Source organism: Dipodomys merriami, unplaced genomic scaffold, assembly GCF_024711535.1.
Source record: "Dipodomys merriami isolate MVZ:Mamm:240054 unplaced genomic scaffold, mDipMer1.0.p SCAF_20, whole genome shotgun sequence".
NCBI classification, from domain to species: domain Eukaryota; kingdom Metazoa; phylum Chordata; class Mammalia; order Rodentia; family Heteromyidae; genus Dipodomys; species Dipodomys merriami.
Window position 1 is genome coordinate 20,806,370 of NW_027203382.1, and position 18,404 is coordinate 20,824,773.

The 18,404-nt window shown below is 38.5% G+C and overlaps 1 protein-coding gene across 2 annotated transcripts in view; it reads right to left on the reverse strand.

Moving 5' to 3' along the window:
• The window catches only part of Rasgrf2 (Ras protein specific guanine nucleotide releasing factor 2), a 216,077-nt gene that overhangs the window by 65,431 nt on the left and 132,242 nt on the right, over positions 1-18,404 (reverse strand). For both annotated transcript variants that reach the window (XM_070031169.1, XM_070031170.1), the window contains exons 16-17: positions 12,289-12,417; positions 9,403-9,492 (exon numbers count right to left, since the gene is read on the reverse strand). In XM_070031169.1, the coding sequence (XP_069887270.1) occupies positions 9,403-9,492; positions 12,289-12,417 (219 nt within the window). The remainder of the gene's footprint in view (positions 1-9,402; positions 9,493-12,288; positions 12,418-18,404) is intronic.

Here is an 18,404-nt window from a genome sequence, read left to right on the forward strand (position 1 = left end):
GTTGGGTGCTGGTGACTCACACCTGTAATCCTAGCAACTCAGGAGACTAAGATGATACAAGTTCAAAGCCAGCCCATGTAAGAAAGTATGTGAGACTGTTATCTCCAATTAAGTACCAAAAAATGCCCTAAGTGGAGCTGTGGCTCAAGTGGTAGAATACTAGCCTTGAGTCACTCAGGTCCTGAGGTCAAGTCCCAGGACTAGCACCCTACCCCCCAAAAGGAAACCCATAAAACAAACAAATATAGTACTTGTAGATGACTCTGGGACTAAACAACAAACCCCTGAAAGAGTTTCCAATTCTGAACGCTGTAGAATACGTATAGAAATAATGATGAAGGATTATTTTGCTGGATGGTTTGGGGAGCTGGTTATATATTTACATGAAAACATTTAATACTATAAAAAATAATAAGCCCCATCTATGATATCATCACTATGTTATTCCAGTGCCCAACAGAACTTGAAAAAGAATGTAATTCTGTCATAGACTCAAGCCAGGAGGGATGGCCTGTATTTAGAGTCTACAATACTAAGGCAAAAAGATAGATTGAGCCCAGGAATTTAAGGCCGACTTGGATCACAATGCAAAACTCTATTTTAAAAAATACATAAAAATCTAAAAGTTAATACTGTTTCTAAGTTATACAGATTGAAAAAAAGCTGTCTCTGTTCACAGATATAATTAAAGAATCTATACAAATTAAACTTGGCTAAATTAGCTATACAAATTAACTGACCTATAAAGTTTTCAGGAAACAAGATAAAACATAATAGATGATTACATTTCTATATATCAGTGACAAAGTACCTAAAATAATTTCAGAAAACAGATCTCAGAATAATGGAATTGAAAAAAGGTAAATACTTAAGAATAAATGTACCAAAACATGTAAACATTTTTGTTGGAAAACATAAGAAATTGCTGGGGGAAACATCTAAATAAATGAAGAAATATTTTAAATTAATGGAATGAAAGACTGAATATTGGTAAAGTATGTGATTCTTCTGGCCACTAGGCCTGAATAATCAATAAATAACTGAAAAATAAACCTCACTAAATGTTTTATTCAGTTTTAGCTTTAACCCATAAAGAATTTAGAATTTATCACACCCATGTTTGCCACAAGAAAAAGTTGGGCAGACTAAAAAATCAGAAACTGTCCTTGGACATGTCAAAAAGCTGCAACTGAGGGCAAAGTGCTAACTCGAAATCTAAAAAGACAAGTGCATCCTTTAGAGACTCTGCTAAGAACTACTGCTTTGGAGCTGAAGTCATCTGAGCCATAAACTGGTAGTAAGGTATGAAAGGGTATTTTAATGACTGGCTAGAGACTGACTGTGGGGCAGAATGGGCTGGAGCAACTCTAAAGATCCTTAGGTCCTTATGTCGAAAAATGAACTTTACAACTTTGGGGGCGGGGTAGTATGGGAAGAGAGGGGAAGGGGAAACAAAGAGTAGGCAACAATGCTTAATAAGAACTGTACTCGTTATCTTGCCCATGTAATTGTAGCTCCTCTATATTGTATTTTCACAATAAAAAAATGTGTTCCATTAAAAAAAAAAAAAAAGATCCTTAGGAAGGCCTCATACATTTGTGGGCATTACTTCCAGAAATCATCCTGGGGTTTTTTCGGTAAAGATTGGAGAAGGGTCATGTTGTGGATCTTGAAGGGAGAGAGAAAAATGATCATTGTCAAATGTGCCAGGTAACTTTTCTACAACAAAAAATTACTGGACAAGGGAACAGATTAGTTCTGAACCTCAATTATCATGAAGAAAGACATTCCGCCCACTCTTGTCCATTCTAGACTTTGTGTCTAACCTATGGATAAAAATAAAATAGTCCAGAGTAGATAGAAATTCAAGGACATCAGTTTAGAATCTGTGGTCAAGGAAGTAGGAAGAAGCAAGAAAGGAAGTTATCTCTCTGAAGAAACATTTGTATAGATCACAGATAGGAGGAGTGAGTCAATTAAAACACTGGGATTTCCATTGGAGGATACAGAATGAGCATCCTTTCTAGTATTACAATGCACGCCAGCAGAGACCCAGTACAAAACCCAAAAGTTACAATGTTCTCTTTGGAGATGGGAACAGGAATGAGGAATTCCAAGCACCTCTGGGCTGAAGTACACATAGAATATAACCCAAGCTCTAGCAGATTTAACATAAATCCTCACAACTCATAATATACTTTATTCAGTGTACTGCAGATACCTTATAACTGTGTCATTCCAATTCTTTGTGTCATTCCAATTCTTTCTTTATAACATTGTATCATTTATTTCATTTACCTAATCATTACCATCATCCAATATATTGTTTACTACCTTTACCTTAAATAGTTGTCATTTACACCAAATAAGAAAATAAGAATAAAATAAAATAAAATAAAAATAAAATAAAAATAAGAAAAATAAAACTATTTTGTTTCTTCTCTGGTGTCCTTCTTTCCCTTATAGTATAGATCCAAGTTTCTGATCTATACCATTTTTTTCTCTTCCTAAAGAAGTTCTCTCCACATTTCTTGTAAGGCAATTCTACCAGAAATGAATTCCTTCTGTTTTTATTTTCTTGAAGAAAATCTTTCTCTTTCACCCTCAACGGATGATTTCACTGAACACAGATTTTTGCTTTGGTGAATGTTTTCTTTAAAGGGAATTGCTCATTCCTGTTTGGTTCTCTACTGAAAACACTTGGGTGCATAAAATAACACCACACCAGACACGTAGTTCAAAATTATAATCCTTGTTACTTGGGAAACAGAGATTGGAAGACCTTGGTTCAAGGTTTCCAAGTCATAAAAGTTGACAAGATGTAATAGTTCATGTACTGTACATATTTCATTCAATGACTGGATGCATTGGGTATACTTGTCATCCCAGGCAATACAGGCAGACACAAGTAGGTGATGCTACTTGAAGACCAAGCATAAAGGGAGACACTACTTTGAAAATAACCAAGGCAAAAAGGTGCTAACATGTGGTTCAAGTGGTAGAGCACCTGCCCTGAGTTCAATTCTGTCCCCCACCAAGAAAAAAGGAAAAGAAAAAAGAACACTGCACTGTGGAATATATGTATGCCTATAGGGGTTGGTGAGGATTACACACAATCATTTTGGATAGGTAATTCACCTGTTAGACAAGTAATCACAAAATCTATCTGTATAAAAATCTATTATGGAGTTTCAAATAGAAAATTTACCCTTAACTGGCAGTAAAATGTTCAAGTATATGTATGTGCACTTGTACACATGCCCTTGTGCCAGCTCCTCCAGGAGTTCCGCACCTTTTTTGTTAGCATCACCTGGGTATATTTCTCTGACTAATCAAGTAAAAATCTCTGGGTATTAGCTTTTATTTAAAAAACTGGTCTAAGCCCCCTTGCTGAAACTCAGATCTACTATTGATTTCACAAGCCATGACTATGTGTGTGTGTGAGAGTTTATGAATCATCTACCTTTTATGTACCAGTTAATCACTAATAAAAGATTCACTACCTCCCTAAGCAATTGTAACTGTGTCATTAATTTTCTTATAAGTGCATTCAACCATTCCTCTACTTTACTAATTTACTTTGACTCTCATAGAACTGTGAAGCATATAATCTTCTCAAAGATAATCAAGCGTTCCTTATAGTACTTCTGCTGCCATTATTTGTACTCTTATAATAATAACCCACCTTACACTTTTATATTTCAGTTTAGATCATTTCATAAACCCGATGGTTAATGCTGCAGTTCCAGGTTTATAGTGAGTGCCATAATGTACCCTGATATATTTATTCATTTGATTTGCATTTCTATTCATATCATAACTGTATCCAAACTGCACCTGCAGGTTCCCTGTGTCAGCAACCATCTGAAATGCACACATCTTTGAGCAGATGCCTATAAATACATATCTACCAGTGCAGTGACACACACAAGAAATCACAAAGTTGTACCAAAGAAAGAGGGGGCATATTTAACATTATGGGGAAGAAATCAGAATAGCCTATGAACATTATTCTGCTCTCCTCAACATTATCATCTAAGATAATAAATATAGTTTGCCGTCTCCACAGGAATCTGTATATTAACATCTTGTTGGCTGGTCATTTTTAACTTATGAATTTGCTACTTTTTTATTATATTAGGTAACTTTGAACTAACTTAAACAAAAGATGGCCAACAGCTTATTGATAATGATCCATATTCTCATCTCCATTTCACACCGTACACTATTTCCTTAACTTGTGATGCCCACCGTTGCCTGAATTGGAGTCTGTATTTGTTTTGTTTTACTATGAGGAACTAGCTGAGGCAATTAACTTATAATCAGAAAAGGTTTATTTAACACATGGTACTAGAGGTTTTAGCTTAAGATTTGAGCTGCTTCAGTGGTTTGGGCCTCTAATGCAGGCATCAGATTGTAATGATAGAGCATGTGTGGCAAAGAAAATTGCATCCTTTGTGAGCCAGGAAGCAGAGAAAGAGACTGACTGGTGGGCTTTCACAATTCTTTGAAGGCAACCTCCCATGATCCAAGAACCCTACACCCCGTAGGACTCCACATCCCAGTAGCACTGCTCTGAGGACCCAGCCTTCAGCACTATCCACAAGCTATCAAAAAGAAAGACAGATGAATCAAAACAAAGACAGATGAATCAAAAGCAGATTTACCAGGACACCCATGAAATTTAAGCTCCAGGACCTCTCAGTTCATCAGAGCCTGTTCCAAAGCCTGGGAGGTGCCCATATTCATATTCATATATGTAACTGCATATTCATATATGTAATTCAATATTCATACATGCAGTTTTATATTATTTTATTCAAGGTGAGGTTCCTTGCATTGTTTGCACACCAGGGCCACAAAGTCTATATCTTTCTATAGATTCTACATCTTTCTATATAGGCCTACTACAATTTCCAGATCAGCAATGGTACCTCTATTGGAAGAAAAAAAATGCCTAGTTTGTGACAGGAAAGCAATTCTTGGTAACTGCACTGTGTGAAACTTTAGCAGTTTGGTTAGTGATTGCCTCCTGATTGGCAGCACATATTTAGGACCAGGAAATCTCAAAGACATTCTAATCATGAGTGCAAGGAAAAGTCTTTTGTTAGACCAAGACTAAATCAACGAAGTGTAATCAGGAGCCCATCCATCAAATGCTTCGCTAAGGAGTATAGGTAGCCAGAAAAGCAGGACTAAGCCTGGGAAATATTCAGAAGAAGCTACATGCTGACTTGTACAGACTGATATCACATCCCCAAGGTCAGTTGGGAAAATAAAACTCTTTACTCTAAAAAATAAAATGAAATAACAACAATATCCAATAACTTAGAACACCATTGTCCTATAAACATATAAGCAGATAAAAGTTTTTCTGATTTCTGCTCTGAATCTACTCTATTGTGGAAATGATTATCTGTTTACTGGAATTCGTTGATTCATTCAGAAAATGTTTACCAATCATTTATTATTTGTACAAACATATTCTGGTTATGGAATGCAGCATTACATAAATAGGAAAAAGTTCCTGCTCCTATAGAGTTTATATTGGAGAAATAGAAAATGAGAAAGATAAATTAGCAATGAATATCATATCAAACAATGGTAAGTATTGAGGGGAAAGATAGAGAGCTTAATAAATGATAGATGACAAATGCTGCTGTTGCTGACAGATAGATAGATAGATAGATAGATAGATAGATAGATAGATAGATAGATAGATAGCACTTAAATTAATGAAGAGGAACAAGATTTTTGTTCTCAAAATGGGAGAGGTAGTCTAGGGAAGCAAAGGAGGTATGATGTAGAAGAGAATGGCTCAGTTTTGGAGAGTGCAGACTCTATGTACTAAAATATAACAGTGAATAAAAAACAGGGAAAAAATACCCTCAGCCTTTCCCATTCTGTGCAGAATTAGACAGACTGAATTCCTGGCAGCAGAGCAGGTAATTCTGAGCAGATAAACAAATAAACAGAGCTGCTGTCCACAAATACAACCAGTTTTCCTGACTTCAGGATCAGTCAGGAGCCTCCAGGCCAACTTCCTTGTAAACAAAATGTGCTGTCTATTTACTCTGCTGTGAAATTTGAAATTTCTTTTACTGCTATAAGAAAGGCTTCCAAGGTACAGTTAAAGATAAATAGTTTATCATTCAAATGTCTAAGTGTATGTTGGAGCATGCACTCCATATAGTGCCAGTTACAACCCAGGTGGCCAGACTCCTGTGTATGTGATATAAGAGGGCTGGAGGGCCAACGAGGGAGAATATGAAAACAGGAGAAACCTTCAGAAGAGCCTAAACCATGGAAACCCATTCTGCAGTTCCCTTAGTTTGACCAGGAAGTTCCGTACTTCTTACAATGGATCAAGATGTAACAGAGGTGAGCCACAATGTGTGTCAAGCCAACAAAGAGCAAGCCTACAGAAGTGCCAAAGGCATCGGAGTTTACTTTACACAAGCTTTCCTCTTGCTTGCCTTTGCAACCCACCAGGTTCTAGGGTGAATTCAAGTCAGCAATTGATCCAGAGAACAAATGAAAAGCGTGTTTGGGGAGTTCACTGCTATGTAGCACTCTCTTCCTTGGAATACCTGTCAGGCATCTAGTTCTAGCTCTTCCCTAGGCAATGCTATGCTCACCCTGAGCAGTCACAAAGGGCAAGTCATATTCCTAGCACTTCCCTTTTTTTTCCATTTCTTGGAGTTTATTTCGATAAACATCATTTTTAATAAGTTTTTTTATTGTGAGAATACTGTACAGAAGAGGGGTTACAGTTACATGAGCAAGGTAATGAGTACATTTCTTATCAAGCATTGTTGTCTCCTCCTTTGTTTTTCCCCTACCATCCCTTCCCTCCTATCTCTACAGCTACACTCCACTCCCTCCCCGCCCCCACTTAAATCGATATAGAGTCTTGTACATCCTATTGTTGTAATGGGTCAACCTGTATCCCTGTTTAAACAATTTGCAAAATGAACCCCAAGATAAGGATACAAGTGTTTTTTTTCTTGCTGTTGCTTCTAACGTATTTATAAGGTACCATATGATTTTTTGTTGTCTTGTATGTCCCTCCCCCATGGTATAACCCCTGTTTTCACTATTTGATGTTGGCATAATCTGGGGAGGGGAAGTGAAAAAACAAATTGTTTAAATAGGGATACAGGTGGACCCATTGCAACAATGAGACGTAGCACTTCCCTTTTTATGCTCTGATTCTGCTTTCCTCAGTGACCATTCAAATAGAGCTGTTCTGCCTCTTTCTCCCAGGAAGATGGAATCCCTCTTGGTGCCAGTTCTACTGAGTAGATAAATACACTGGTCCTTACTCTTTTCATAGAATCTCATCCATGGGCAACTCACTACCTTCCCAGCAGGGCCATGGTCATTGTCAAGTTCAATTCCTTACTAGCTTTACTTCTAAATCGAGTCACATGGTTCCAGACAGTGTGATAAACATCACCACCACTGTAGTGATAGCTGTCTGTTCACCAGGAATTCCTGATGCCCTGCACTGAGCCATGCCAGCTGAGTTCCTTTAGCAAGTTCAGGCAGCTCCCTCCTTCAGACAGCCTGGCCAGCTGGCTCATTGGAAAGCATCTACCTAAGATCATTCCATCAGAGAAGAAAGACCAAATACAGCAGAAGTAACAGGTGTTCCCAAAGTGAAGACTTAGTTGTTTTTGCTGCTTTTTCTTTTAAGTACTAACATGCTTGGACAAGCCAAAAATCAAAGTACATCTTCACCACCATCTCATGTAAAAGAGATGCTTTCTTATTTAGGCTCCAACAACTGGGGAAATAGGCTTATCATGTGTTGATTTTTTAACTACTTTTCCTCACAAACACTACCTAAATTAGAAAACCTTGTAAACATGAATTTACATTTCCAAATACACTTTTTTCCCCCAAAGACAGGACCAGGAAGACAGGAAAAGTTATTTTAAAACCACAATTGATGATTAAATTTGCCAAAAACATAGTAAAGGATCCCTTCCTTTTCAATGCAGATGTTTATTCCTAGAGAATTCAATGATACATGAAGCCAACTGGATTTACAAGATAAGGACACTTCAGATGGCCCTATATTGTGCTGATGGAAATTTAGGGGAGGATTTGGAGGATTTGAAGAATATTTGGGACAAAGAACAGCACTAACAAAGTATTGTGGCAAAACAGTTAAGTAGAATATGATAAATTTACAAGTTTTCCACCTAGATAACTAAAATAATAAAATGAATATGCAAGTATATGCTCATTGTGAAAAACCTCCCTTCCCCAATTTAGAAGCCACATAAGAGTATCTACTAATATTTTGTAAGTAAAAGTTCATAGATCTTAGAAAAGGACTCCTTTGTGGTAAGTGACAATAGCTACTGAACAAAAGACACTGCTTCTCATGGTTTTACACAGCATGACTGGAAGCCATCATTTAGAAGCAGACACGGCAACAAGTCTACTGAAACCAATTACAGATTTGTTTTAACATAATGTGTTCCCTTGCCTCTGAGAGAAGAGGACAGAGACAATGAACATAATTTCCACCTATTAAAGCACTCTGCTTTTATGTTAAGCACGTCTTTCTACTGAATGTGGACTATCAGTAACTCAGAAGGAATTATGGAGCTAGTGGAAATGAAGAGAGAAGCAGCCGGAACAAAGGCTGCCCACCCCACATACTCCCTTGCACGTGCTTTCAGCTCCCGACTCAATTAAAATGGAAACATGTTCTTAGCCAGTTGACTGACAAGGCTGAAGAACACCATAAACCACACAGGAGAAGTAACCTGATACCGATACAGAATTTCACAGAAGAAGAACCCATAGACTATTTGTGTGACTCACCATCAAAGATGCTTGCTTATTTATTTTTTTGTATGTGTATGTGTATAAGATACAATTTGATATTTTCAGAGATGCATCCATTGTAGAATGATTGGCCAAAGTGACAACCCATCCATCACACGTCTTTTGTGTGGTGAGAACATTTGCAATCTACATCTCTCAGCAGTTTTCAACCACAGAATACACTATTAACCCTCATCATCATACTGTAGAACAGGTCTTCAGAACATAGTCTTCTTGTCTGAGACTTTTCATCATCCCAGCTCCCAGTAACTACTGCTCTACTCTCTACTTGTATGCATTCAACCTTTTGAGTTTACAAATATAGTTGAGATCCAGCAGTATTTATCTTTCTATGTTGTCTGATTTCATTTAACATAATGTCATCAAGGTTTGTTCATAATGTTGCAAAAGACAGAACTTCTGAAGGTGCTTATTTGAAAGAGAGGTAGACACATTGATTCAGAAAGGAGCAAGGAAGCTCCAAACATCATCCAGACCCTGGCAGTCAGGAGTCAGTGGTGTAGGACAGTTGGCCCATATGTCTCCTGGTGGACTTACCTGGTGGACTCCCATGTCCTGCTGCAGCTGTGGCAATAGCAAAAGCAGAAGCTGGTGAGACAGAGCAGTGGGCATTGTCAGCTACCTGTCCTGGTTAGCGAAAGAGAAGGGAAGTAGAATGGTGAGGCACACAGATGCACTCCATGATAAAAATTCTCATTTCAGTCTCTATATTGGCTTTGGATGAAAAGTTTGGCTATATACCCTGTTAATAGGCAAACAAGTTTGTACATCATGTCCACACAAAAACTTGTATGTAAATACTCATGGCAGCATTATTGACTAAAGCCTAAAAGAGAAAACATGCCCCCACAAAAACTTGTGTATGGATATTTATAGCACCATTATTCACTTTAGCCAAAAGATAGAAACATCACTTCCTATCAACTGATAAACAAAAAAAAAGACAAACAAAATAGACAAACACAAAAAGAGAGAGAATAAGGTTCACCCAAACAAGGATTAAAGTTCTGGGTTCTATAAGACAGAAGCCAATCATATTAGGTGTCATATTTCATGGCTTCCTTTACATTCAATGTCCAAAATAGGTGAGTTCATTTAGAAACTAGGCTCATGGTTGCCAGGACTCAGGGAAAATAAGAATGAGGCATCTATGCGTTTAGGTAAAGAATTTTAGGGGGAAGAGATGATTAAAACATTATAGAATTAAACAGAGTTAAGGCTGCCTGGCCTTGTGACTGTAAAATCTACTAAGCTGCATACTTTAAAAGGCAGATTTTTAAAAGCCAGTACCAAGGGCTTATGTCTGTAATTCTAGTTACTCAGGTAATTGGGGCTTAAAAGAAACCTAGGGAGAAAAGTCCATGAGAATCCATGTCCAGAATAACCAAGAAAAATCTGGTCTAGCGGTATGGTTAAAGTGGTATAGTATCAGCAAGTGAGCAAGTCAATGGAGATGATGAGGGCCTGAGTTCACACCCCAGAACCAGAAAAAAAAGAAAGGAAAGGAGAAGGAGAATCTTATGGCATTTGAACTGTTTCTCAATATCAATATTTTGTAAAAGATTCTACATCATGTTATAATAAAATTTCCTTTTTCTCAAGCATCTTTAGGGTGTCTCTCAGTAGTATAACACTTGCCTAAAGACCTTGGATTGGATTTCCAGTACAAAAAAAAAGAGACAATAAAAAGGCTTACCATCGACATGGCCCTTCTAAAATCAAAAGGATACAACAAGCACTCTTGGCAGTCCCTTTCATTCAGAGAATGCTTTGCATACAATATTTGGAAATGCTGGTGCCAGTGTCAGTGCCCCTGCCCCTCAGGCTCTCAGTAAAACAGTGTGCTATAGTTCTGACCTAAGGGGGTTTTATTAGTTTGCTCCCAAAATTATCGTCTTTAAGTAATAAATAAGTAAACAAACAAGAAAAAAGCAAATAATAATAATAAACAAGCAAAAAAAGCTATTCCAGTATGCAAGCAGGTGATAAGCAGAGAGATAAATGGGCAAAATATTGGCTAATCAGTGAGAAAAAATAATATTGTGTCCTTTTTCAGATCTTCCATTTCATCACTGACTCCAACCTTCTTCCTGTGTTCCTACGTCTATATGAATTCGTCACTTGAGAAAAGATACAAAAGACTTTGCTAACCTGCAAATGAGCACTTCCAAATAATCCTTATAAAACTAAAATCTTTATGTGCAAGTCTAAACATGAAAAGAGAATCTAAGATAGGGCTCTAGTAATAGTAAAAAAAAAAAACAAGTAAATACATAAAAGGCAGAATGGTTTCTAAGAGTAGACTCTTGCCTCCATTGCCTTTCTTCCCTAAGCTCTTCTAGGAAGCAATGAACCCAAGAGGGTCCACTGTGACAATAGTCAAATGTCTAAGCCCTGTGCTGACATAGGCTCTATTTGGCTAATTCCCTAGTAGTCCTATGGTTAGCCAGGAAAGCCAAGCTTGTCACCTTCCTTTACCAAAACCAGCCAAACGGTAGGGTGCTCCACAACTGAGCAGGTACTTGAAATCCCTGAAGGTTAGTATCTACCAAGATGAATACTGATAATGGCCTAACCCAGACTCTTCTAGCTGCTTTCAGAGCAAAGGGCAAATGCTAACAGCCTCTATGGAGTGGCTGGGACACAAATGATAAGACAATTTGGAGTTGTGCACTTTATATCTGTTGACAAAATGCTCTACTTGAAGCATGAATATGAGAGTCAAAATGCCTTCACTTGGGTTACTTGGGGTAAAACTCATTTCATAACTGCAGAACTTTCTTTTCTGACTTGAAATAATTGTCTTGAGGAGAAAAAAATAGAAAATGTCTCAAAACCACCATGATTTGGATAAATTTATTAAAACATAAGGACAGAAAACGGGAAGATAAAACTGATTGTGTTTTCATGTGTTGTATCTCAAGACAATTTGTGAAATCATTCTCCCCAATTTTTATAACCACATATTAAGAAAATATATCAGTGTCTTCCACTAGCAGTAATGATAGGCTCTCAGGCTATTTGGATTTTATTTTACATTTTTTTTAGAAAGCATTACAAATAAGTACCCTCCACCCATCTGTGGTGTCTGGGTGAGCCTAATCATGAAGAGCTCACTGGGACTCTTAAGGCTCTAGAATCTGGCAACATTTAGGTTAAGTCAGCACTGAGATTCTTTCACTAATGAACTAGGACAGGCTCTTACTCAATGTTCTTCTGCACCAAATGCAATGCAAAGATCAAACATCAGTCCAGCTGATGAGATATTCATTTATTCTCTCATCATTTGTTTTTCCATTCCTTCGTCTTATGTAATGTTATTTGCTTCCAATTAATTTTTACAACTGGGGAGTAAACAGTAAAACAAAGATGTTGAAGCTAGTAATCACTCTTCTCTTTCTGAATTCTTTTCTGATTTCTCACCTCCAGGCTGGCGGTAGCGGAGGTGCCGGGGAGTTGAGGGAGATCGGCAAGGTGAGTGTTCAGTGGCTTCTGTTGCTGGGGAGCCTTCCACTCCTGCTCGATCTGATGGTGCGGACTCCAGCACTGTGGCTAGAAAACAGCAGGGATGTTAGCCATCAGCCTCAAATCCAAGAGTTCTTCGTCAATCTCATGCCCAGCAATGGAAGTTTGTTAAGGATAAACATGTCAGTAGTCTACATGTTTAAGGATCTTTAATATGATAACAAGTCCTATCTCAGCAGAATACTAATGAGACTAACCCTACATATGATCTTCTCCATCTATGACTGGAATCTGTTGACGTCATTGAACCTGGCTGATCTTGGATGACCTTGGCTTGCTCCTTCTGTCCACTACAACAGCACGTGTTAAATGAACAGGGGCTATGCAGTGATCTCCTGCCTCAAGAATTCTTTGACTTTCTCAGAGTCTCAAAAGAGGACTTTTCTCAGGTTACCAGTGACATTGAGATTAAGATGAAGACTTTGCTACTGCTCTGCTTGGGCTTTCCCCTTAAGGCAAGCAACATTTTAATCTGTTAATGTACCCCTATGTCAGGAAACTTGGGGAGCTCTTCAGGATCTGATCTCTTCAGGTCACCTGCACTGACCAAAATGGAAGCACTAATCATATTTATATTAGCGCTAGCTAACGATGCCCTAGGACATTAGGACAGCATTATCTGATTTATATTGACTATAGTTAAAGTTATTTCAGTTCACTACTTGTACTAGCCACATTTCAATGCTCAGTGTCCCCTGTTAGGGACTATAGCATGGGACAGCTCAGGCATAGAGCATTTCCACCCCCTCATCAAGTTCTCACAAGTAACTCTGAGCTCCAACTACAGATAACAAGAAGCACAAAGAAATTTGTTTTCAGGAATTGTCGAGTGGGTTCAACGAGAGCCCTGCTGCTGTTGCTAATCTCTGAAGAACAAAAGAACATCTTTCTGGGATCATCCATCTAGGCTGCTGTTTATCTAGGCCACTAGTTTATTCATCAAGTAAAAGTGTAAGTTGGTGTATGGCTCTTGAAAGAAAAATATTATTAAAAATTAATAAATACTCAATTAAAAAGCTAATTTTACATGAGTTTTACATTACCTTGGTCAGCCGAACAACTTCCCTTTTCATCCATTCAAAATTTTTGTCAATAAAGTTTACGAAGTCCATAATGACTTCATATAAAACCATTTTTACACTTGCATGTTATTGGCTGCCTTAGAAATATGGCTACAATTTCAATCTTCTGAGACTCAAAAGGGCTAGGGAAGGAAAATGGTTAGAATCTTTCCTTGAATGACATAATTACAGTAAAACTGGCAGTGATGCAAAATGCAGACAAAAAAATCAGTGCTTAGCTGTTTGTTTTATTATTTTCTAAATAGCTCCTTCATAAATCTGTAATTGAAGGCATCTGCTGTATAAGAGCAAGCTGAATATCAAATGCATGTCCTCCATCTGATTCAACCATTCATTCATTCATACATCTGAGTCAAAAGAGAAAATCTTTAGTCAGCAATATGGTAAGCCCCCAAACCTTTCCCAATGAGAAAACTGGACAGAACTTTAATGTCCTCAGTGAGCAGGGGAGCAAAGAATTATAGGCAAGCTACCAGGCACCTACAGGGAGAAGAAAGCATGCCAACATGGTGAAGTGGAGGTGGTATTTCCTTCTGGTGTGTTCTCTTTCAATCAAGCCCTATGCAAACAGCTTTGCTGGCAGGACGAGTGGGCAGATGTGGGCACAAAACAAATGCTAAAATCGGGAGCATTTTCAGCCCACAGGCAGGCAATTTTCAAACTAAGAACACAGAAACAGATACTGGTGCTGTGGGCTGTGCAGACACAGTTAGGCAGCTAAGTTGTGCAGCCATGAACACTGATGGGCTCCAGTAAAGCGAGTGGTCCTTAAGTTCTTTCTTGTTTGCCACTGGCCTGGTTTTCAATGAAAACCTGTCACTGTGGGGAAACTGAGTCAGGCTATCATGTTTTGTAAAAACACTTGGAATAGAAAAAGGTAGGAACTGCCTGGTCTTGGGAAGGGATGCTACTGTTGGGAGAGCCAGAGCAAATCTGGAGACTAGGTTGAGAGGACATTCAGTTGTATAATATTTCCCCCTTTAAAAAATCCATTGTGAAGCTCACACAATGAGAGATGTTTCCTATTTTTCACCTTCCCTTCACTCCACTTGAATTTCTCCTGCCAGAAAAACTTGCTAAACTGGCATTTATCATTACAGTGACAGTAAAACTGAACAAAGGTCATTAGCACTTTTCAAAGAGCATGCTCTGATACTGGTTACGTGGAGAGCAGAGACAGAGAGAGAAAGAGAGAGAGAGAGAGAGACAGAGACAGAGACAGAGACAGAGACAGAGAGACAGAGACAGAGAGACAGAGAGGTGGGGAGGAAGGGAGGGCGGGAGAGAGGGAGAGAAAGAGGGAAAGTGGGAGAGAGGGAAAGAGAGAGAGAGCCTTGGTATGTATGTCATGTATGTCATGAACAAAACTGATATCATACAAGCAGATTGGGTGTGGTGGTGTCCCGAAGTGAAAAGCAGAAAATGCATAAACTCTTGGCATAAGAGTCTTATTCAAGTTTGCCAACTGTTTTAACTGCTAATATTATGCAAAGCATGTGCAAACATCATTTAAATTAAAGACAGATCAGCATCTCCTTGTTCTCTGCCAACTTGAATTTTGAAGACTGTTGGCCTCCACAGACACTACATGCACACACACATGCACACACACACGGAAGTATATACATACATGCATGCATACACTAGCACACTGACCTTTTAGACACCAGAAGTATTCATCTATCACTTCCCTAAAGCTAATCACAACCAGTATTATATCCACATACAACTGCAGAATAAAAGAAACTACTAAGCCTATGATTCCTCTGTTTTATCTGTTCACATAAATGCCAGCAAACTGCTGTAACCCAAGTCTTAATTCTAAGCTTTTATTCACAGGGTTTTCTTTATCGAGTCTCAAACAAGTAAAAAACAATGGACCTCAACAGCTAACATATTCCTAGTTTTCAGTATAAATCACAAAACTGATTGTATCGCTGTCTTGGTTATCTGGGAAATTCAGTTACAAGGTAGATGAATGAAGGGAGGAATTGGATGCAGAATATACTCACATTTTTCAGAGGAGTTGGGTTGAAAGGAAAGGAAGAGAGAGATGAAAGGGGTGGCATCAATCAAGATGCACTGTATTCACAAATTGATTTGTTGAATGGTAACTCCTTTGTGCAACTACTTAAAGATAATAAGAATATAATTTTAAAAAGCAAAATTATGAGGAGTCTAGGGTAGTTGTTCACTAACCTCACCCCTCTCTGAACATATCTTTCCTCCCTTGTTTTGCATTGCCTGATTTCCTCATGTATTTTATTTTTAGTTACAGATATACCATGTGTCTCTTTGCGCTATACCTGAAACATTTTTAAGATTAAGATAGGAAATAAATACATTATTTTTTCTAAAGAAGGGCCTGGTTAGTGGCACACACCTATACATCTAGCTACTCAGGAGGCAGCAATATGGATGATCATGGCTTCAAGCTAGCTCAAGAAAAAAGTTAGCAAGACCTCATCTCAACAAGCCCAAACCAGACAAGCTGGTGTCCAGAGTAGAACCTCCCTTCCTACCCAATGAGTTAATGTAGAGCATGTAACCACAATGAGCAATGGGCAGATGACTGAGAATCTCTCAAGAGTTTTGTAAAGTGTTTAGATTGTAATAAAGGAATATATTTTGCTTTTCTTTTCTTCTTACACTAAAAAATTTCAACTATTTAGGAGGCAGAGATCAAGATCATTCCAAACAACAAAGTCTTTAGCAAGATTCTATCTCAACAAACAAACTGGATGGTGTACATGTCCTGAAATCACTGGGATGCAGAGGGGAAGGGTAGTATGAATCCCAGCATAGGAAAAGAAAATAAACTATCTGAAAAAGATATCTATGTTTTAAAGGGGCTGAGGATGTGTCTTAAATGGTAGAGCACTTGTCTAGCAAGTTCAAACCCAATAATGCCCCTCCCAATTCATATCTATATCCTTTGGATAGCCAAAGTAAAAAGAAACCTCTAGAAATGGAGGGAAAAAGTAAAGATTACCACTTCACACCCACTAGAGTGACTGCTATAAAACATTAACACACACACTAAGTTCTAGTGAGCATGTGGACTATTGGGGAGATGGAATGCCAATGAGGTTCTTCCCACTTATAGACATCTATCTATCTATCTATCTATCTATCTATCTATCTATCTATCTATCTATCTATCTATCTATCTATGGTTGAAATGGAGAACTCAGAGAGCTAGTTGCACTCTTCTATTCACTGCAGCATTATTTACCATCACCAAGAGATGAAAGTGATGGAAGAGTCCATGGAAAGATAAACACATGTAGAAAATATACCCACAATGGAATATTCAGTCTTTAAGGCAAAGGATTCCTTATTGCATGTTATATCACGATGAGATGTCAACATACTTCACTGAATAAGCAAGCCAGTGAGAAAAGGATAAATACCATGGATTCCACTTACATGAAGAACTTAATATGGTCAGACTCACATAAACAGAAAGTAAAACAGTAGTTGTTGGTTGGGGTTGGAGAGCAAGAAAAAAAGTATTGTTTAATAGGCATAGCTTTTTTTGCAAGGTGAATGTATTGGAGATATTGTTTTGAATGCACTTAACTAATGAACTAGTTATCTTTTACTTTTCTTATTTTGCCACTACAGAGGCAGGAATTCAGTTCCTTGTGGTCTCACTCATCTTGCTTGTTCAGCCACTCCTCCAGCTTAGATTTTTTGCTGGCTAATTAGAGATGGGTCTTTTGGGTCTTTCCTGCCCTGGTTGCCTTTGAAGGAGATCCTCTGGGTCTCAGCTCTCTGAGTAGCGAGGATGATAGCTCAGTAGCTATCTTAACTTAAAAATCATTAAGTAGTAAATAGAACAAAGAGAAGAGAAAGTGGAACAAAGTTGGGTGTATATTTGTTGTTTCACCCTAGAAATCCCTAGGAAGCATGGTAACAGGGCCTGTTCAACAGAGCTGCCACTGACTTCAACCCAGTTCAAAAGCTCCCCTTCAGGAGTGGCTCTCTTAAATGTCAGTTACCTGTGGGAACTACCCCAGCCCTTTGTTCATGCATCACTCTCCTTGACCAGAACTGGGCCTACCTCCTCTCTCGTGCTCACAGGCCTATTCTTGGCTTGTGCTTCTGCTCATAGGTGTGGTTTCCCCTGTTTTCCAGATTCCAGCTACCCCTCTGGTAACCACTGGGCTTATTTTATTCACAGAACTGGAGAAGGAAAGGAGGTCACCCTATTCGCTGTGTGCCAGGGTTACAGCTCTGGAGTACACAGAAATGCCCCCATGGATGCCTGAACAGAGCTGACCATGGTTATGGCCACAGACCCTCTCAACCCCAAGAGCAAGCAAGCAGAGCTCCATGCATACTCAGCTCTGACATTGAAGTGCTTGTTTCTGAAGCTCTCCTGCCTCGAAAGCACACAAAAATCCAGACTCATCTCCAGATTCTTCCTATTTAGCACAATCCAGTAGAGAAATGGAAAGACCTTCCCATGCCCTAGAACACTTCCCAAATATCCCAGGATGCTGGGCCTCAGGAAGGGCAGAGGGAGCTAGTTGTCTGTTACTCTGTACAGGCACCCAAGTGCTGGCTGGAACCTCACATCACTTGTCAGTTCTGTGCTGCTCCTTCTGAGAAGAATCCATCAGTACTTCACTGGAGCTTGTTGTTCTAATGACTTTTTAATTATCTTCCCTCTTTCCTCCTCCTTAGTTGCTAACTTGTCAATTTAAAGAATTTTTCATCTTTTTTTTTAAAAAAAGATGCTATTTTTGATGATGACAACCCTTCCAGTTAAAATTCCATTAAGTATTTTATGCGGTAAACTCATTAAAGTGAACTGAAAGAGACAGCACATAAAAGCTTCAAGAAGACAGAAAACAAAGCTTGAATTTTCATCTGAGTGATGAGCCTTAAAATTCAAACACGTGGATCTGTTGCACCATTTTTACA